The 22,798-nt window shown below is 38.5% G+C and overlaps 1 protein-coding gene across 4 annotated transcripts in view; it reads left to right on the forward strand.

The window, feature by feature from the left end:
* Positions 1-15,606, forward strand: part of JMY (junction mediating and regulatory protein, p53 cofactor) — a 74,326-nt gene extending 58,720 nt beyond the window's left edge. The window contains exons 8-11 of one of the 4 annotated variants that reach the window (XR_008463795.1): positions 2,254-2,349; positions 3,591-4,143; positions 6,490-10,823; positions 11,267-15,606. Coding sequence is in view for 3 of the 4 variants with exons in the window: in XM_054185501.1 (XP_054041476.1) it covers positions 2,254-2,349; positions 3,591-4,143; positions 6,490-6,797 (957 nt within the window). In the remaining variant the exon portion in view is untranslated. Of the gene's footprint in view, positions 1-2,253; positions 2,350-3,590; positions 4,144-6,489 lie in introns of all 4 variants that reach the window. The other 3 variants (XM_054185501.1, XM_054185502.1, XM_054185500.1) reach the window with 3 other exon arrangements.
* Positions 15,607-22,798: the final 7,192 nt, after the last annotated feature.

Here is a 22,798-nt window from a genome sequence, read left to right on the forward strand (position 1 = left end):
AACCATACATCTATTCTTGAATCCTAATAAGCTTGTTCATTATTTTTCTTCTTTCTACAAAACAAATCGCTTGAATTGTATATAGTTCCAGCTGTATGCTCTATGATCCCCTGCACAGTCTCATCGCAGAGAACAGGCTAGCCGATCTGACTCTTGTGCTGAATATAATTGACTTTATCTTAAAGAATATTCAAATCGTGGGCTAGGTCTTGGGAGCTGATATAGTATCAATATTTAATAAAGATCACTGACAAAGATGCATTGAAATCCAAGTCTCTTTAATTCAGGCTTCAATTAGATTAGTGAAAGTGATTCTATTTCATCCTTATACATTTTTAACATTGATACATTTGTCCAGGAAGTCAGATGCATAATTTATTTTATGAAAAGGCCATTTGTGAAAGGCAGTAACATGTTGGCATACTCTTTTAGGAACTTAGAAAAAAATTTTATTTTTTTTTGGTGGTTACAATAAGGCAAAGCCACTTGCTGTGTGGATTTTATCCCGTTTATCACTCTAAAAAATAAGACTTGACAAAGCTGAAGGACTTTCTTGTCTCTCAAACACTACAGGACTTTTTTTGTTACTTATTTCATGGAGTTGCCTGCTTGCTTTATATAAAGAACTTGCTTTATATATATATATTTATATAAAGTGTGCTAATTTTTTTGGTCTTTTTTACTATTAATAATGTCACTGAAAATTTCTGCTATTATTGTAAAATAGGTTTTCAGCCACCAGTTTTCATGAATTTTGAAAAGATAACGTCAAGCGTGTCCAAATCTGAAACCAAATAAGAACTGCATTTTCACTATTCTTATTGAAAAACAAAAAAAACCCAACCCAAACTAAATAATAAAACCCTTGAGTTTGAGACCGCTTCAGGAAAAGTTTGATCTGACTGTGTATGTAACGTGCAGGTTTGGTGGTAGAACTATCCTTTCTTTTTGCTATAATCGTTTCTTTATGCTTCTGTTTTAACTTCTTTGCCCCATTGCTTTGTTATTTTCTTTTCAGCACATGCTTCTATTCCTCTTCACCTTTTCTTGTTTCCTGTCCTTACTGTTTTTTCAGACATGTTGTCCTCTTCCTCTCCTTAATGCATCTGTACTTCCTTATTTCCAAATCACAGGAGTTGGCTCTTTATGAAGGACACCAGGCCACTAGCTGACATCTGAAAATGGCAGGCAGGCAGGCACTGCTTTTGTATTGACCGAATGACAATAAAAGTTCATAAAAGTGATCAGAATTTTTAATTCTGATGATGATAAGCTTTTAAAAGTAATACTAAAATGCTGTGAGTCATTTAAGAATTAAAGCTCCTGTTTCTGCTAGCAGTTTTTTCTTTAGTCACCTGTTCTATCACTTTTCCTGATAACTTCTGAACTCGCATACACAGTGACTTCTGCCATATGATAACTAGCATCCATTTTCAATAAATTTGACTGAAGAGTAGTGTTTTGTTTCAAAGATGTTGTAACTTTGCTGAAATTTTGTGAAAATGGATCACTAGTTAAAGGAGGTGGATCCATATGTGTGTTTTCACTGAGGTAAGATGCCCAAATAAGAAAAAATACAACTGTCTTAGCTGCAAGGAAGAGCTGCAGGCCTTTACTGAAGTAAGCTTACAGAAAATCAAGCTGCGTTAAAAAATGACAGCTTAAGTTACTATAATACAAAACTTCCATTTAGTGTTGTAAATTAGAATGAAAATGTTGACTTAATTTGCTTAGTATTGGATTCAAAACTTTGTGGCACTGAGTTCTGTGATTTCTTGCACTCTGAAAAGACTAATATGACTTGTTTTAAGTGGGCAATCTTGCAAGTTCGAGTGTCGTTTTGTTTATGGAATGAGAGAAGATAGATACTGTTTTGCTGTCTGGCTAGTTTATGCCATTTTTAATTTAAGGGGGCTTTTTTTCAGTATAATATTCTGTCACATCTCTAGTCCTTTCTTTATTTCTCATCCTCCAAGATAACAAGTCTTCAACTGTTCCTATTCCAGATTGAACTCTTTCTTTACTGAGCTCTACATTGCTTCAAGATTATAAAACATGAAATGCATAGTATTTTTTTAAGGGGAAGACAAAGGCCAAGTTTTGAAGTTCAGAAATGTGTTTATTTGAGAGGTAGATTGCTAGGTAATTCTTAACAATTAGGAAAAGAGTTATTTTAATTCAGTTTTTTTTTCAATGGTGCTAAACATAGCATTGGATGTAATATTTACATGTTTTTTTCATATATTTTCTCAGAAGCGAGATCAATTACAAGATGAAGAGGAAAGAAAGAGCTCCTGGGTTAGTCAGGAACGACAGAAAACACTGGACAGACTTCGCACGTTTAAACAGGTAACAGAAGAAGAGGTGTTCTTTTCCGCAAGAAATTTTCACTCATTCCGGGACTACACTATGCTATTAGCTATTCTTTTTCATTGTGCAGTTAACTGTTCTTTGGAAAATTTAAAACAAAACACAGCGTTGGTGGTAACGAATTCCTCTGACCATTGCATTCCCAGTAATAAGGGCCATAATAAGCTTCTGCTCACTCTTATATCCACATCCTGTGACAAGACACTTAGCAAACGTTCTTTAAAGAAGTGTAACCTAAATGGTATTTTCCACAAAGAGCATTACCATCCGACATACCCCCACTACCACTGATTGCTAGAACACCTGCCAATACTTTCCCCTTCCTATTACAACGTAAGTATCAGAAAATAGATAGAAGATGGAATGAAGGGGAGAGATAAGGAAAAGGGTGAAAGTGCAAGAAAACAGACACGACTGTATTAATAGGGGAAGACTTTTTTTGGTTTTGCTGAATACATTAAAAAAATGTAAGTATGAGAATTTTCTTTACTGGAAAGCTGTCTTGCTCAGCAGTACACTCTTCATATCCTTATTGTTTGCAAGGCTTTTGAATTGCATAGCTTCTGTAAATTAAAGCAAATTTACTTATTTTAACTAGCAACTGTTAATGAACTGGCTTTATCTATGAGCATGTTTATATTGTTATGCTCTCTATTGCTTTAGGCCTACCACAAGTGTGTAAAATCAAATTTTTTCATAAAAATGGCTGTCAATAAAACTAATATGAAAAGACAGATATTGAAGCAGCAAATTTAAGAAATGTTAAAAATATTTTGAAAAGTTTCAGAATGTTTGATGTTTTCAAGAGATACCTTTTTAAGCAGTATGATTCACATCTAAGGCTGGTGTATTTGGTCAGAGAGGATTTTGTGCAGAGGGATCCATTGACCAGTTTTAGAAAAGGAAAGCAAGAGGGAATTTTGAATTTTAGTTTCCAGAAAAAACAATCTGGTTCTTTGTGAAATCCTAATTTTAACCTATATGTATCCTTGATTAGACCAATCACACATAAATTGTGGCTTAACCAAGAATAAGAAAACAGATCATTTTTGCAAAAAGGTGAGGATATATTTGCTTTGTGTTTACATTCAGAGCAAAATGAATGAAAATAGCAGATGAATTCTACTTGTCAGGAAGGCAAACCCTAACAACAGGTACTTAGAACCTAGAATAGTGTGGTGCACGTAGTTAACTAATTGCCAATAATTTACTCACTTTAGCGGTACCCTGGGCAAGTAATACTTAAATCAACCAGACTACGGCTGGCTCATGCAAGAAGAAAATGTGCAGCCAGCTTGGTGTCCTGTGTCGATCCGCCTCAGTCTTTGCCAGCAACCATAGGAATCCAAGAGAAAAGTGAAGAGGTGGAATTGGAAAATGCGGTTCAGCCTTTGCAAGTGCAGGAAGCCACAAGCTTAGAACAACTTCAGGATATCTCGTTACCTCCCAATGGTGTTACCTCTGAACTGCCTCATGTTAGTATTTCTCCGCTCACCAGTAAGGAGCTTCAACCAGAGATTGTTACTGTAGTACCGCTTCCACCTCCTTTGCCTCCACCACCTCCGCCTCCGCCTCCACCTTTGCCCTCCAAGGAAGATGCCACCAAATCCTTAGAGAAAAGCGACAGCTTTGTTAAACGTCAGAGTGAGGAGAAGGGAGTCCAGCACTCTTCTGGTGTCCCACCAGCACATCTTTTTGACAGCAGTCAGCTAGTCAGTGCCAAGAAGAAGCTTAAGAAGACTGGTGATCTAGAGGGTTTACAGCGGAGGAGAGGTAATTTTTTCATTTCTGTGTATTTAATTGTAGTGCACATCAGATCCTCTTTTGAATGCTCTATAGAAAAGTGTATGCTGTGATTCATATATAATTATGAGAATTGTTGTTAAATCCTTTTTAGTTGACAAATGTTGGCAACTCAGACAAATCTTAGGACCTGTACAACAACGTGCCCTGTACTTGTTCAGTTAGACAGAAAACACTGGTGAAACTGAATCTATAATATACCACATTTGGCTAACTAAAAAATGGAGCTAAACCTTGTCTAAAAGAATCTCTTACTCTTTTACAGCTAGCGCTGCAAATATTACATGCTTCACCTGAGGATGCAGTGTTTTTAATAATAAAATTTTACAGAATTTATGACCTAGTAAAATGAATACTTGTCTTGTGACATAGGAAACCTTGAGAATGCTTTTTTCAAGTTTTTTTCAAATTTTTATAATAAAATTCACAAACGCTGAAGTATCCTTGAGAGCCAAGTAAGAAAATTCTATATTCTGAGTTAAAATATAGAAGTTTAACTACAATTGTAAATTAAATCTGTAATCATTCAGCAAAGTATGTTAATAAATAGTTAAAAGATGAAAAACATCTTTGGAAACCGAGGAGAATGAATAGAGCACAGGGCTGAGCTGGAAGATCTGTTACAACTTGTTGATTCTGTGCTACTTGTTTTTGACTGTTTATCCTTTATCCCATATGAAAAAAAGGGTGAATGGCAGCCATGTTTGAACAACATAATCCTGGTGTTTCGGTGAAATGTGTGATATTGGAGCAAAGTTTTTATTTGTAAATCAAAGACGGGTTTTTCAAAAGCACTCAGCTGAACTATTTTACTGGAAGCCACTGAGGAAAAAGTACCTTGAGTGGGCCTTGGTTTGCACTGCTGTAATACGGCTGTAATAACATTTTATTAAAAATCCTATCTGGCTCTGCCAAGTGCAACTATGGAAAAGATCCCTCCATTGACATTTTCCCTCATCTTCATCAATCAGACAGAAATGAGAGTGTTTCCTCTAGAATTGTCCTTAAATGACTGAAAGCCCTTGAAGCAACTGCCTAGTTCTAGAATTCTTAAGCTCTTACGAACCTTGCAGGTCTCAGGTACTGTGTCTTAAGTTCATTATCAATTTTGATGCTTCTGTGCTCCATTTGTCTTTGTCTGTAGTCCTGTTGTTTATTTTTTCTGATACCCATATTATCTTGCAATTTTATATAAAGCACGTATTGCGTGTGCAACTTGATATACATCATAAAACGACAAATATAAAATCAAATTATATCCTCCCTCTTAAGAGTTATTGTTAATGTCTGCAGCAGCACTCTACCTGCTGCTCTGTGTCCCTGAGATGTTCCAAGTCTCTAAGTGGCTTTGGAAATTTGTCTCTCTATGGCAGACGAGTGTTTTACAATCCTTCCTTCCTCCTTCAAATGAGCAGTCCTGTATTCTTTTATTTCTCTTTCTTCATGTCTGTTTGAACTGTCTGGGCCATTAGTCTGGTGGACAAAGCCCACTCATAAATGCAAAACCGGTTTTAAAAATGTATTCTACAATATACAAAAAAGAATGGGAGATGCATATTCATACATTGATTGATACGTGCTGCACATTGTATGTACTGGTGTATATGAGCTATTTCAAACTGTTGCACTTTATTGTAATGCATTCTCTGGGATAGAGAATTGCCTACTTGTAGCTCTTCAAAGACGCAAAGCCTGATTTTTATTTCTGCAGAGAACTCATTTCAAATTGGTGATAAAGGAAGGATTTGTGATAAAGTATTAACTCTTCTCTGTTTTCATTAATTATAAAGGAAGGGAATTTATATGGGTACATGGTGCTAATGCATACATGAATCTAGAGAAGCAGGAAAATGCATGCTGCTGCGGTTGACTATCCTGCGGTTGACTATCCTGCTGCTTCCCTCACTGGCATGTAGTAATAGTCATACAGTAGGTAAAATTCGCCACAAAATGCACATGCTGGGAATGGATTGCACAGTCCAATACATGATATATACTCATTACCTGAGTTTCAAAGGCAAGAAAATTAATGTAATAAACGCTTTCATTTTGGCTACTTTGATTGTCCTGACTGCAAACAGGAAAGCCATCTTGTTCAAAAAGTTTTACTACCTGCCTGACAGAAACTATAATTGTCTGTGTAAACCAGTTTTTACGTGGTAATAGGAAAGATCAATTTGGAGGCCAAAACATTATGCTTATGGTATGGGACTGTTACATTAACGTATGCAGCTGCTTTTTGGTCTGTGGGAAAAATAAATGAAGACTGATAAAACTTAGTAGAAATAATACTGAAGGTCTTTTGATTTACTGCAGTGAGTTCCCCAATGGACGAAGTGCTGGCTTCCTTGAAACGTGGCAGCTTTCACTTAAGAAAAGTTGAGCAGAGAAGTCTCCCTCCTTTTCCTGATGAAGATGATAGCAATAACATCTTGGCACAGATCAGGAAAGGGGTGAAACTGAAGAAAGTGCAGAAAGATGTTCTGAGAGAATCCTTTACAATTCTGCCTGATACTGACCCTCTCACAAGGAGCATCCATGAAGCATTGCGACGAATTAAGGAAGCATCACCTGAATCAGAGGATGAAGAGGAGAGTTTGCCTTGCACAGACTGGGAAAATTAACCTGTAATTAACCTACATTTAAAAAAAAATATTTCTTCAACACTTTTTGTATAACAGTAGTGGCTAAGCCTCAGGTTCTGCATTCTAGGAGACTTAGTATGAATGTGACTAAACAGTCTGATGTCCAACATGGTAAAACACGCACATAGGAATTTAGTATTACTGACTTTTCAAAAAATTTAAGGTTTATAGAAAGGAAAACTTTTTTAGGCAACATCTTAGCCTCTTATTGTTGGAATACTTTTGCTGAATATTGACGGGACTGATCCTATAAAAAGCTCTATTTTATTTAGTGACTTTGAAGGGACTGTTTGCAGCTTACCAAAAAGCTTTAAAAAGCTTTTAAGTAACATAGCAGCACAATCACTCTTGGACACACGTTCTACTTATTTTCTAATTACTTCTGGCCTTGTAAAAATTTAGCATGTTTATCACTTCAGGCTGAATAGCTCCAAGTGAAGGATGATTAGATTTGACTGCTGAACACATTGAAATTTCATTGGTTACCCTGTGTGACTGACTCTTTGATAGCTGGGTTTCAATCTGTACAGTCTCTGACTTCATTGAATTTACAGACTATAAGCAGTAAATATACAAATATAATTTATACTTCTGCTATTCATATGAATCCCATGAACTTGCATTATACTAAGCTATGGTGCCTGAAAGTACAGGTATTAGACATCAGCAGATGAAATTAGTGATTTCAGGAAAAAAAAACCCAGAAATTGGCAAGAGATTAGTTTTCAAAATTATGGCTGCATCAGTAGCTCAAAGAGATTATTGATTACAATAACGGCATACAGCACTTTTCTTCTGTGGTGGTTCTTCTGCTACTGGCTTGTGGATGAACTTAGGTCTCAGTGAAAGTTCCCACTAAACTTAAAATTTGGACAAGAGATATGACAATCTGTAAAGAATTTAAAAATCTGTTTAGAAATCAAAGGTTATTTCAAGAGTATGGAATATAAATATTTATAATCCTTGCAAGACAGCTAGCAGTATGAAAAAGATAACTTTTGGGATGTCTACGATCAGGCATTTCTGTCCTGGTTAGTTATTACTATAGCTGGGGAGTGACTATTGATAAAGTGCTACAGCCGTTTAAAAAGTGATGGTGACTTAGTACATCATCTGCTGAATGTTGTTGTGATTATGAAATACTATGTCTCAAACTGTTCCATTGGTATGCTATTTTCTAATAGTATTTAAATTTTTGAAAAAGGAAAATAAAAGTTGTCATTATCTCCTCATGGAGTAGCTATTGGCCACGCTAATGATTTAATACTGTTTAATTATGGTGTACTCCTTCTGTTCCATACCAAAAGTACTGCTAGTTTTGGAGCTGAAAATCCAGGAGTGGAGGTGTACTTAACTCTTGCTGAAACTCAAAGTGAAAATAATTTTGCTTGGATACAACTTTTTTCTATACTTGCATACGGAAAACTCCCACTGCCACAGCCCCTCAGAAGTCAAGTGACAGCTATAAGAAAAGACATGCCTTGGAACTGACTTGGCTTTTTCAGTGCAATTATTCTCTTTTCATTTCCTAGATAACTGAGCAAATTTAAACTTTGTGATTTTGACTAAGCTGGTAAATCTAACTTAGTCATGGGGATCTTGTTTGCATTTTTTAGCGAGAATACTTTTTAATGCTATAGGTCATTTAGAAGAAAAGAAAGAAAAAAGAAGGAATTTTCCAAGGATGACTTTGAATTGTTTAAATCTAGTTGGTGGACCTCCTAAACACTTTCCATTGGAAGGTGTATCCGCTTAGAAGTCTTACGTGTATGTTGCCATACAATATAACTACACATTTTCCTCTGCTATCTTTTGCAGCCCCATAGAAGCAGTTCAGAGTGCAGGCTGAAAATCACTGCTGTGCAGTAACTGTAGTGCAGTGGTGGTTGTCTCCTTTTTACCAATCTACAGTTCCCGTTCTAAGGATGGGGTCCTGCCAAATGCTGAGGTCCCGTGAAATCACTTGGACCAAAAGCAGGATGCAGTGTCAGAGTTCTGACTGTGTGTTCACACCTCTGGGACCTGCTTTCTTTTACCAGTGTCATATTTTATTATGAAAATAATCCTGTTTTCATGAGATGAGACTATTTAACAGATAGCACAGATTTGATTGAAAAATAATTGTACAAAATAGCTAACACTCAGAAAAGAAAAATGGACCCCTGCTATGGAAATGCATAAAAGAATCTGGGAGAACAGAGATTGAGACTTCGTGAAATTCAGCTAAATAAATATTTTTCATATAGATGAGTATGCTTGCTTAAACACATTAGCTGGTTACCCAGAATTTATTACACAAGAGTCAAATCTAATGAAAGTCTGTTGTAGAAATTGCAAAATAGTATTTTTTACTGTAAGCATTTAATACGATGCTTTAAGATTGACCTACTGATTTTTAACTGTAAGCTCTGCACATACAAAAAACAGTTGCATAGAGATTTTAGTTTTAAAACAGTTACACAAAAGTATATTGGCCACATAGGTTATGAACCGTGCTTAATACACATACGTCTTTATAGGCTAAATGGAATGCAATTATTTGCCTTAGGAACGATGGCAAATATACAAGGAGAAAAAAATACATCTGATATAATGATGTGTTTTATCAAGTGACAAAAAGTGTCTCCATGTATATGCAAGGATGCCCACTGAAGTGGTTTCATTAATTATTGAAGTTTGAAGACAAACTAATAGTAACTTATTCCTCCAGGAGATCTAGTTATCTCTTGTATTACCTGCTTTGAGTTAACTGCTACATAAAGCGATGACTAACGTTTGTAAGAGCAGTTCCTTTCTTACGGACCACGTATGAAAATGTTGAGGCGTGCTATGTATTGGAACTACAGCTGAACAAGCAGTATAAAGATGCAGTAGCTTCTGTATGAAAAATCAGAAGATTACTGGTTATCAGAGTGTCCCAAGCCTATCTCTGTGTGTGTGTACATAATGGTACGCATAAATCACTACAGTACATTAAGTACATTTTGCATTACATAAGTAATGCGAAACCTGGGTTCCTGGGAGTGACGGACAAAATAACAGCTAAGAAGCGAGTTTTTGCTCTCCCTTGTGTTTTAATCCAGTATTTTGGGCCTTTTCAAACTCTAATCTGTGTTCACTTTCAATAACACCAGAAGGCAAAAAAAAAAAAAAAAAGACCTGATCATACCCTGTGTATCCTGGCTCCAGAGATAGCGTGTCATTACCCTGGGAGCAAAGAGAATCGAGGCTTTTGAAGACGCTGCTCAGTGTTGCATGTTGGAATTGCCTAATACATTGATCACAGAGTATTTGTACAGCCGTTTAGCTTTTCAGATGTTCCTTTTTTTTTTTTTTTTCCCCCAAACAGGTGATTCACAGCTACTGATGTGAGAAAAGAAACCCCTGTTGAAGATCACTTTTCCTCTTCATTTCTGAAAATTCAAAGCCAGCAGTTATGACCATCAATTCCGCAGGCTTTCTTTGGCAAAGAAATAGTCTTTCTTTGGCAAATGATTCAGTATATGAAAAAATTGCCTGAAATGTTAATTTTTCGGGCCACTTTTTTTCTTTAATTTGTTCAAAAAAAATATGGTTTGAGCAGAAAGCTGAACTGTTTAGATGTGCATTTTATATAATCAAGAATGCCCAATTCTTAAGCACTTTTTATATTTGCGTTAGTAATGTGTGGCCAGTTAAGTGAGAGGGGCATTTTGAGTTGAGAGAATACTTGCTGTTTGAGTTACTTTGGGATTCGGCCAAGACATCAAACCGGCTATAAAACATTCCCTTCACTGCACTGAATATATCATCTGCTTGAAAATCCAACTAAATAGCTCCTTGCAGAGAAGCTTGCTGTGTCGCAGTGTGATATTACAGAAAGAGCAGAATTTCTAGTTGCACTGCAGTAGCTGAAATTCAGTAATGTGCAACTATGACTTTTTTTCTTCTTAGTTTGAAGAACTTTACATCAGTATGAAAAGTAACAAGTGACTACAGCACAATGAGAAATAAGAGCTGAATTCAGTACATATTCAATAATGTGTTTGTTTCCAACATGGTACATTTAGCAAGACATACTGCAGCACCTTTTTAGAAGGTCATTTGTAGTCTGACACCTTTATAAGTAGACATTTTCATGCTTTTTTAAAATAATATTTAGCTATGCTGAACCAAGTTAGTTATACTTTTATCATTTGTTATAAGAAGCAATATTTTGTAATTTCATACTTAAGATTATTTTTCTCTTTTGGTTTAAAATGGCTTTTGATTAAGCAGCCTTCTTTAAAAAAGGTCAAAGCACTTAAACGCACTGATAATTCAGTTGTGAAAATCATGCTTCTCTTGATGGTTTTCATTATTCACTGTAGTGGCTGCAAAAATGTTTGTATTCCATAACCAAAATCTTACTGGCTGGAAAAAAAAGAAGTTCCCTTTTGATCCTGACTGTTGTTTTGGTTTTTTTAAAGGGGATTTACAACTTCCTCTGCAGTGAATACTTAGAAGTAATCCTAAACTTCATGACTAATGGCTGCAGGCAGCTACTCTTACGATACCACAGCACTAAGAGGTATGTCAGTACAGAGATCCAAGTAGCCTTGTACCATCCAGAAACTCCATCTGATATGAAAGTCAGACCGTTACAAGAAGACTGAATCTTCACTAGCATTTTATTTTTACTAGCGTGACAGACACGGTGTTTGAGAAATACACAGTCCCTGTCCTTTGTGGACTGTGGTCCATTCACTGTTCCTCTCGTGACAGACAAACTACTATGCGTATTTGGGTGTTTTTGAGTGGAGTTCTGCATTGCTGCTGTCTTGTAATGGAACACGTACTGTGTTCACATTTGTAACAGGAGATTGCACGTCTTGCCATTTACTTACAGAAAGAGGAACAGGAGAATTTACCTTAGCAATAGGCTAGGTAACCTAAAGGAATCTCAGCTCTTGGACTCTTCAGTTGTTTTGCTGTGACTGTCCTGAAATTAAAGCTCTGTCAAACATCTCAAAAGGATGTCACTTTACCCTTGCTATCAACAGGCATTTTCTTAACCTTGTTGCCTTATTTATAAAGTTAGCAAACATTCATTTTCAAAGCACCTGTGAGCAGTGTTACTGTAGAGTTCTGTTGTTTTTGCTGTGTTAGTCGTCAGGTCTGTATTCTTCTGTTCAGAGATCAGCTCTATGAAACACTTGATACTCGCTTTCCAAGGACCTAAAATGAGGGGATGTTTTTTTCTTAAGCAGCTTCTCTGAACCCTGAGTTTACGTGGTGTGGTTGTAAACTGTCAAATACTGTGTTCTTGCAGCAATAACAGCAATTTCAAAGCGTAATCATTTGACATTGCCTGTACTGTGGTGTATTTTTTCTCTACATTTGTCTGTACTTCCCGTCACACCACATGTTAAAACTGAGGTAGTCATTAAAGTTTTGGCTGTAGCACAAAGCAGAACCATGATGTAGAATGGTAATCCAGATTATATAGTTCATCTGAAACTCAGTGCTAAATTAACAGTGGTGATTGAGCATCTTTTATGTCCATTTTTTTCCTATTTTCCAGCCTGTCGTTTTATTCCTTAGAGTACGCATATAGGACACTAGCAAAATTCCAAGCTGCGGAAAAGTAGTGAAATTTTAAAGCATAGGTGCAATGGTCCTCTTGCACAATATTTGTGTCTACAGTTTACTGCGTGTTGTGATTTGTCGAAATAGCTCCATGCTGTACTGTAATACAGTTCTCAGATTCATTTGCCACGTGATCTGTCATCTTTGCCTTGAAAAATGTGTGCATGATTGAGAAAAAATACTGTCCTTAATGTGTTTTATATTTATCTGAAATCTTAGATTCCTGTAATAGCTTAGTTTATAGAAGTGGAGTTCTCATACCAACATGTATTATATGCGCACACAAAAAGTAGTTGTTATGCTGAGCATAGCAGTTTATATCAGTTCAAAATTGCCATCTTCCATGTGGAAATTAAATGTCTTTTTTTCCACATACTGCTAAAAAAAAAAAAAACAGCCTGGATTTTAATCCTTCTTGAGTCACTAGATGTCACAATTTCACATAATTCTCCACTTTGATATAAAAATTGTGCATATGTAGTGTACAGGCTAATGCATAAAATTCCCATCCTCTGTAACATGAAATTTCGCAGTGGGATGGCTACAGCAGCAAATGGGGAAAGTTTAAGTATATTCACAAGAAAGTTACGGAAATTATGACAGTGCTACAATGAGATCGGTTCCTCCATAGCTGGTCCTTGAGAAATCTTGGCAAGCATCACTACAGAAAAAAACACTTAAGCATACGCAGGGAAAAAGAGCCTCCATAAAAATACCTTTCTACCTATTATTGGTGTTTTTCATTTGTGGCTGGACTTCATTGTTGTGGCTGTGTTGTTCTGTTGCTACTCATTTATGTTAAGCAGTTTGTCAGCTTTTAGGCTTTTTCCATTTTTAGAAACTTCTTTCTTTGTTCAAATTAAAACTGTTTTAGTATAGTGTAACTGATTCAGTGAGGTAAAGAGTTGGAATGCATAATGCTTATTCTACAAATGCTTATGCGAGGACTGAAAAATCTTTTATGAGTGGGAATGAGAAATGAAATACTCAATTTCTACTAAAATAACCAAAACGTAAGGTAAATAACAATAATCTTTTGATCAGAAATGGAATTTGCATCAACGTGAATTTCACGCTGTCATTCACAGAGGTTCCAGATCCTTTACGAATGACCAATAGTCTTATTTTATTCACTTTACTGTGTTCTCATATGTTAATAAAATTATCTGTCTAGGGTAGATGAAGGCTTTTTTAATTTTATTAAGCATCACTTTTGTTTCCGTTTTTTTTTTTTTTTTTAAAAATCTGACAGTCTGCATCCTACACCAGACACCTATAAAATAAATTAGTATGATTATATATTGTGTTCTTTTGTGGCTGCATTGGGGATAGGACTCAAGATACTTCACTACATTATTTGTAAAGAATCATTTTGAGTATAAACACTATATTCTGTAATGTTTAATATTAAAGTAATGACAGGTGCATTATTGAAGATGCAACTTAATGAGAAGAGGAGGCAGAAACTTTTATTGGTTAATGTTACCCTTATTCCGTTTGTTGCACTGAATTTCAAGAGTGTAATTTGTAAATGAGGTTTGCTCACGTATGTAATCAGATTTTATTTTCATTGTAATGCTTATGTAATTAAATTACCTTAGTGTATTTTGGGTAATGATTCCATAAGCACGGACAATACATTATATTTAGCACTACAGAATTGATGTTAAGAACAAGTGAAAGCTTCTTGCGGAGAAAAGGAGTGAATAGAAGCACCTTACTGGGAGAGCACATTGCATGATTTCAGTGCTACTGGAGCTGGCAGACAGTAGGTCATCCTAAACTTGACTGCAGATTGCTCTGTGGTGTAATAAGCACATTGACATATTGCTATCAATGCTGGAAAAAGTACAGCAATGGCTATTTTTAACCTATAAATATACTGTAATTTAAAATTTTTTCCTACAAAATGAATTTATATTTAATTGCTGCCTAATACGTAAATACTTAGAATTTTTAGGAGGGTCAAGGGTGGGTGGGCATGCCAATGTATTTTTGGGAGGGGCTGTTGTATATACGGTTCTCTGCACTTCCCGTTCAGTTTGACTGTTAATCCAAAACTCCCAGCTCTGACTGTGGTGAATCTGCAACCTGACATTTATGTATTTTTATTATGATTCAGGTAATCAATATTCTGTGGCACAGAGCTTCAGAATTTGACAGAAAAGGTCATCTTTCCTTTCTCAAATGTGAATGCTCTCTCATGGAAAATGACCACGCAACGAATTTTATTCTGTGGAGTTTCTAATATTAATGTAGAGTATTATTTAAAGCTGATATCTGAGGCTATTAACCAGTAGTGTGTCCATTTGGAACAAGTAAAAAGGACGATGCCCATTTTGGTGAGTATAGTCCAAACTCTGCAGAGATTTTATTCCAGAGACTGCCACCTATTCAGTAATTAGTTTGCCGCAGACCAGCTTGATTTTCAGATTCAGAAACATATTTTTGATTTCTGAATTGGGAAATAGGTGTTGGGGATTATGGATACTCACTTAACATCTCCCAGTGTGTTACTGTGCTTGCTATATGTTTTGAATTTCGACTTAAATATATACAAATACATCATGATAAGATGAAAGCTTAAGAAATACAGATGGATGCAGGTTGTCTTGCATGAATGAAGCCAGTGAAGTTTAATGAAACTAACTTCTTTGTTAAGCCTGTTGAATAAATAAGAAATAATCGAAAGAAAACCAGTTTGCTCTTGATTAGCTTTGTGCAATATTATCTGTAGACTCAAACACTACTAGCACATTGTGCTTGGCTTTAAGAAAGTTCTTTAACTCCCATTATATTCAAAAGGACATATTAAATGCATATTTTATTGTAAACGACTCTGCAAATTTACTATGCCTAAAAATGCTCAATGTTATAAAGTATTAAGCAACGAGCGTTTAAAAAAGAGGGTAAAAAACTAAACAAACATTTCTAGCAATATCTAAAAACTAAAAAAAAGTTTTAACTGTCTGCTTTTTGCTCTTTTTTTCTTTAGTGCAGCTTTTCTGCAGTGCAAGTGTATTGCTGTGTATTTCATGTTTTTTTATTATCATGACTCAGAAATTTAAACCTGTACACAAAGTACTGCACTCACCTTCTTGTACATGCGATGTAACATCATACTCACAGTTTTGGTGCTTTAAATGATTCCTTTTTTCTTTATTAAAGGATATTTATTTGACCACTGTCTGGTTTTAACTTTGAATGTGTACCAACATGAAAAAAAATTTTTTAATACAGTTCGGTTCCTACAAAAAAAAAAAATCCTATCTAGTTAATTTAGGTTTCCATTGTTACTCCATTGTTATGGGCAACTCCTCAAGCTGTCTGCCATGCCTTAATGGCAGGTGGTTGTGCAGTAGGGAATATTTAGGTAACATCTTGTTAAAACTTAAATCACATAAACAATTTAGGTATTATAAAAGAATCTTGCTTTTAAATAATGCAAGATAGTTGTGCTTAAATACAAATCACAGACACTTTCCATCTCTTAATCAGAAGAGAAAAACGTTCTATGAAAAAAGGTTAAAAATTGAAACCCAGAAATACTAAGAGCTTAGCTCCCTTCTTACATGCCCTTGTTAAATATGCAACTTCTCCATGGTTTGCTTTTTTGGTATATGTACAATATAATATTTCAAAAGCAAACTAGGTTTTATATGAAGAACGTGGATGCTTTAGAAGTACCTTTATGAGCGTTTTGAAGAGTTTAACGTTTTTTTTTCCAGGGGAGGGGAAATATCCCAAAACAGATGAGTGGTCATCTCCCAGGCTAGAGTTGCCAGCTGTTTGGGGTTTTTTGTTGTGGTTTTTTTTTTTTTTTTCCTATAGCCTTTTTGTGTTCTTATTTATCTAGTCGTGTATCTTAAGAACGAGGTATGTTTGCATTGTGCATCTTTTTCCTTTCACTCCTGTGTTTCTGGTACAAGAACTACAGGTGAGTCAGTGCAGGTTGTTTCTATGTCCCTTAACATGAGAAAAAAAGAAATTCTCAGTGTGTTTCTGGAACAGGAACTTTTTCGTGCAATTACAATCCTGAGAAAACAAGAAAAAGGTATGACATTTCCAATAACAAAGTGAAACAAAGGTTGGATTTGCAGTACGAATCTACACTGCCAAGTGTCTTAACCCAAGTCCGAGGCCTGTCTGGCTCAGGTTTTCTAGTGTTTTTCACTTCTGCTGATGACGGTGTGTGCTGCTAATTTTGGGTTGTGGCAGAACATCTAGAACGAGCAGGAGATGTGTTTTGAAATAAGCAAGTTCTTTGGTCATCGCTGACTTTTCTTGTGAAGGACTAGGTTTATATCTGTAGCCCAGGTCTGTTCCCAACGCTGTGGCTGTGCCCTTGCCAGCATGTGTGACCCTGCGGCGGGTGATGTCACACCTTCTGCCCTGCGGGACTGACTCCTGTGTAAGGGTATTTGCTACTGTCAGCTGGCGTCTACTTTGGCATGGGCTTCAGTAGATAACTAGCTGCTTTTTTATGCCTCTTACGGGTATTACTACAGCTTTTTAATTTTAAATTTAATGCACGCACCAGAATTGCAAATTAGTGAGTATATCTGTAGGCACACTTGGAAGGTGGTGGTATGCTACTGGGAATAAGACCTGAATGTTTGTACAACACATAAAAGATGGGAGATGGGTAGAACCATCATTTATTAATTTTTTTTTTCATGTTAGTTACATGTCAGATGTAAAGGAAAGGTACATTGTAAATAAATAGCCACTGGGCCACAGTCCTCAAACTTGCAGAAATAAACCACCGCCCTTGTTCTCACAGAAACCATTGGTATGTGTACGGTTTGCTTCTGTTACACCGCTTAATACTCAGCAGAGGGGATGGGGAGAAGGCACGGAAGCACAAATGGTAAGGGAGTTGGTCAGATCTCTTTTTCCAAAACCGATGCACTGTTCTTTCTCTCAGCAGTTCTTACTGCTGCTTCCCATCGCAGGGAGAAGCCCGTTTCACAGGCGTTCCTCTTCCTGCCGTAGGAGGGAGCTTACAGGAATCTTGGACTGATGCAGTACCTGAATCACCAAACCACCAGCATCTCACCGCCGCCACCAGAGCCCCAGCTTTATGCTCGTGTCACAGATCACTTATCCAGCTCTAGTGCTATGGAGTTTTACCACTGTGTTTTTACCTTTTAGGAGGAGGGAGGGATGTAATTAACCTAACGATAAAATAGCCTCTGTAAACTTTAGATGTGTCATGTCAGCCATTTAACTGTTCTGAGCACTGCTTTGCTGACACAAACTGTGCTACAGCAGAAGATTCCAGAGGTTTTGCCAGGAAGCCGTAGCAGCATCACCATGTAACCTGCCTTGCTCCTCCCAGCGATGCTACAAGCTTCTGTCCCACTCTCCATCCCGCAGAGCTGCAGACCTGCCTTCTTCCCACAGAGGTGCCTTCTGCCCTTTCCCCCTTTGCACCGAGGCTCTGGGTCCCTCCTGCCTTCTCTTAATGTTATGCAAATCTTCACCACTCTCATGCTGACTGTCCAGGCTTTCCCCAGCCCAAAGGCAGCACATCTCCCTTGAAACCTTGCCTCGGCAGGAAGGGCTGGTGGATAAAAACAGGCAGAGATTCTTATCTGTGCTGTGACAGCTGCTGCCTGTCTGCGTTAGTGCTGGTGTTCACGCTCCCCTCTTTAATCAACCAAAACTCTTGAGGGAAAAAACCCAACACAAAACAAAAATTACATTCAAGATCATTCCCTGCATCTGCTGCCTTATCCCTTTGTTCCTACCGTATTTGTGTGCTGTCTGTGGCATGTTTGTTGGGGACGCTTGTGTCACAGACAAATCATCTGCATTACCTTCTTTTCACTCTTTCTCCTCACCATGGAAGAAAATAGACTTGACTTCTCTGAGATATCTCACTATGCCCCATATGGCTTATATAAGGCCAAGCACATTCATAGTCTTTCAAACAAAAATCTCTGTTTACTTCATTCTTTTATCTTAAACAACAACTCTAATTTGCATCATGCTCCCCCTGTATATTGCTGCTTAGAAGTCACAGGAATAAGAAAAAAAGAAGATTCATGCAATTCATACAAAAAATTTATATTAACTGTACTTTTTCTTCCTCAGTACTTTATTTTAATCCCATTAAATTTCAGTAGGAGTGTAACTGAGCTCTTACCGTACAAAATCATCAATGCATGCTCGAACTGCCATGCATGTTAACTGCACAATTTAAACAACACAAATGTTTTATGAATCAACTTCATATAAAGCATCATGAAGTGATGGCCTTTTTCTCCCCGCACTCACTTGCTGTGAGTAAAGTGACTGTTGGACCGGACAGAGTCCCGCAAAAACAATTTGACAAAGAAGCCGTGGCACACTGCTCTTGGTTTATAGTGATGTGTTAAAAAAACAAAAAACCAAAAAGTTGTCTTGAATTGGCATTAAAAAATAAGACTATTAAAAAAAAAAAAAATCACACGTCCTATCCTTTTGTTGCTGGAGCACATACACCTGTGTCATTCCTGTAATAGTTTCCTGAAGGTTTCTACTGACGGAAGGTCACAGCCTCTCCAAGTGATGCATTGCAGTGCCTGCTGGTTGAAGGCTTCTCTTAGTATTAGTACCAAAGCTGAAACATAAGGTCGTTCATTATTTGTTCTCCTGCCCACTACCACTGTATGAACAAATTACTTCCACCCGCTCTGCAACAGCATTTTATGTGTCCCATCACCTCACCCCCTTGCCCTGCTCTGTCATCAGCTCGGTGGGTCAGCCTGCTGGCCTTTGCGAGGCCTGGCCGTTCGTGGGCCGTTCCTCCAGTGCCTGTGGCCAGCAGACAGGATCAAGAAAAGCTGCAGACCAGCGAACTGACACTTGGAGCATGTCTACAATCATTTAATCCATTCTGGGAAAAGATGGGAGGAGCGCAGGACTTGCCCTCAGTGAAAGGTAGCGTTAGTTAACCATGCCTGATTGATAGAGCAAATTGTTCAGGAGATGAAGTCTATCACTTTTCCTTAAAAAAAAAAAAGTAGTTTCTGTTCAGGCTATGTTTTCAGGGAGAACGTGAGCTGCAGGTTGCCTACCAGGACATGCTTTGTTTAGATTTGTATGCAAACTAACACATACTACATCTAAAGCACATTTAAATACTCAAAAGCAGTTACAGTTGCAAGTCAGTGCTGTGTCCCATTTCACAGAAAAAAACCAAACACCGCAACCTTCAAGTCTTCAACTTTTAAACTCAATTTGCAATAAGAGGCTTTAAACAGAAGCTCTGCGTCCCAACCAGCATTTGTCAAGACTGCATCAGCCACCTGGGAAAAGCCTGGCTCCTGCTGCCAGCCAGCAGAGCTCAAGTCTTCCGGCCTTTCCGGGCCCTGGGACGCCAATCTCCTGCAGTCCTTAGTGGATGCTCACGGTTTCAGGGATGCTTCTGAATGAGGGAGTGTTTGGCACTGGCAGTACCAGCTTGGTTCGGTGATGGAAGGCAAAATTTATCTCCTGCCCCCTTTGGAGCTCACCAGTGGAAGAAGCCTGGCTGACTCCCAACAGGACACCACGATGTTTTCCGTGAGCCCATCAACATGTCATCGCAACAGCAAGTCATGGGCTTTCCTTAAAAAAAAATGTTCTAATATACTGAAATACTGGAAATTAGAATTTCTTCTCTTATACCTCAAGAACTTCCAGCTGGTGAAGGCCTGACCCCTTGACATACCCCTGTCACCACGTGGCTACTTTCCAAGTCGCTATGCCCCAGCTTTTACCCACTATAAGGCACAGAGCTATGCTTACTGGGGTCATGGACGTCAGCTTCCATCCTCCTGAAGTAGCGGCTCCCTTTTCTGGTGCAGCGCATTGAAAAGAGACACTTAAAACGTCACAGTAAATTCCACAGCCACCTGGTAGCTACTCCTGAGCTGTAAAACCTGCCTCAGTGGCTGGTTAACCCCTTTGCTTTTATCCCGTAAGCAAACCCTCCTTTCTGCCAGGGTCACGGAGGAGATCGCATGTTTGGATACTCGGAGAGCCCCCAGCGCAGTTGGTTTCTCAGCGACGGGGCTGACTGCTGCTGTGCTCTGTGGAGCCCTAATTCCTTCTGCGTTTTGTTTTTAGATACATAGATCCTTGTTACAGCTTCATTACTGGAATTTGGCCAAACTGTCACAAGTCCCTTAAAAAACCTTTGGACCTACAGCACAGTTCACTGCCTGCCCGTCCGGCCAGTCCAGACGGTAAGTCTTGTAGCTGGATGTCCCAGTCTGACTCAGGCAATTTGCGGAGAGATCTGTTCTCCTCTTGGTACTGGTTCTCTCAGGGAAATTGCAAAATGTTGCTTTAATTCCTTTGCAAAACATCTGTCTCCTACCCTAGCTGACAGAAATCCTCAGGCTGGATGGCAATTTTTGCTGCCTGGTGTAGGATTCCTTTGTTTTAGCAGAAAAAATCAGCTCTGACTCTGTTCTGAAAACGGCCTGCCAATCCTGACACACTACTGCATTTTGACTTGAGGAGTTAAACATGCCTTATAGGAATTTTCTACTTCTGCAATGCAGCCATCCTCAATAAAGAGTACACAGACTCCTGTTTTCTGAGAACACTTGCACTGCTCTCTGTTTTAGCCAGCTTTGATTCCAAATGCTCCCTGGTGGCATGCTTCAGTAATGCTTGTTTAGAACGTTCCTGGTGCTTCCCCACTGCCTCTTCTCTTGGCTTCTTTGCCTGGCCAGCTCCTTCGCCGAGGCTAAGGGATGTTCATGCACATCAGACAGCACCCCATATCTATGGATACCCTTTATGTGTTTTTTTGTTCGGGTTGCTGACGTGCCTGCCTGGTGAGCAGCACACTGGATGTTCATGTATCTCATTCCATAAGCAGTTTAGGACTTCCTTACATTTATCGTAAACATGTGCTTGGTGCCCCAAGTTACGCAGGAGAAAAGAGCACAGAGACACAAAAGGAAAAATAAGAAATATAGGATAACAAAGTTTTGACTTGTAGGTTTCCAAATGGTAACAATAACTACCCCAAATAAAGCTTTCATAACTCCTTTTTCTTTCAAAGAGGTGGGGAAAAGGTGCTTATACCAAACCAGCGCGTTACTCTTCTTCTGGATCTGCAGAATGAAATTTCCCCTCTGTCTTCTCTGCTCGGGATCTCTGGAGCAAAAGGGCTCAACCTGTGACGATGGGGGCTACAGTTCGAACCAGCAGCTTCTGAACAAAGGGTGACAAACCCCCCGGGGCTGCTCCTGGGACAGGGGGCGAGCGCAGCCAGGCCTGGTCCAGCTGCCACACATGTAGGAGGGAGCAGCAGGGAGCCGGGGCAGCGGGGGCTCCGCAGGATGCTCACGCTAGATATGACCTGAGTCGCTCAACTGCGCATCACTGTCCTGGCTCCTCTCACTAAGCGAAAGTCAAAGACAGCACCGTGCCTTCCTTCCACTGATACGTTTCTGGTTCCCATTGCTGCAGATTCCTGAGAAACAACACTGCTGGAGTTACAAAAATAACAGTATTTTCAGATGCAGAGAAAGTAGATTTAATCTTTACTTTTCCATCCACAGGTAAGGCCTGTGATGCTTCTCTTGCAGGGAAGTACCGGATCATTTTGCTTCCCATTTCTTTTTTGTTTACAGAAAATTCCTGTCATCATTTAACAGAACACAATCCAGACTTGGAGAATTTCAAAAGCCTTGTTCCCTCTCTGAAAATCTTAAAGTTTGCAAATATCTGCATGACCACGTTTAACTAAAAAGGTGGAAATCCATAAAGGCAGATTATACTTCAACATACCTTGTCAGTGCAGCTTTTCCTCTCCCCTTAGCACCTGGATGCAGGTATTGTTTGTGAAGGTCCTGGACTCTGCCTCCTTCTTGATCTACTGGGAAAAAAATTCTTCCTCTTCAAGAATTGCCACAGCCACAGAAATGCAAGTTGTCTTCCAAGAAAACTTCTAGGTTGCTATTCTCAATCTAGTGGAAGCAAGAGCGGCTGACACACTGCTGGATGAGAGCAGGTAAGAATCCCCAGGGCAGGGACAGACAAGGTCTGAAACTACTTTGAAGTTAAAAGAAAAGAAAGAAAAACCCCAAAACCCAGCTCACAACTTTGTTACACAAATACCACAGGTGCTAGGAACTGATGGCAGGAAAAAATAGGGAGTGTTGTTGATCAGCCACTACTGATGACTAACACCGATACCAAACCTCTAGAGCTGTGAAGATGGAAAGGACACGGGGTTTGTAGACCGCCAGAACTTTGGCTGTGTTCACGGAACACACACCTAATGCTGACCTTGAGAAGCCTACGGCAACCGGAGCAGAGTTCTGGGGCAAGCCAGGCGCGCTCACTATTCGCATGATGTGCATACCTAAGGGAAAGCAAGATCC

The sequence above is a fragment of the Rissa tridactyla genome, chromosome Z, assembly GCF_028500815.1.
Source record: "Rissa tridactyla isolate bRisTri1 chromosome Z, bRisTri1.patW.cur.20221130, whole genome shotgun sequence".
Lineage (NCBI taxonomy): Eukaryota > Metazoa > Chordata > Aves > Charadriiformes > Laridae > Rissa > Rissa tridactyla.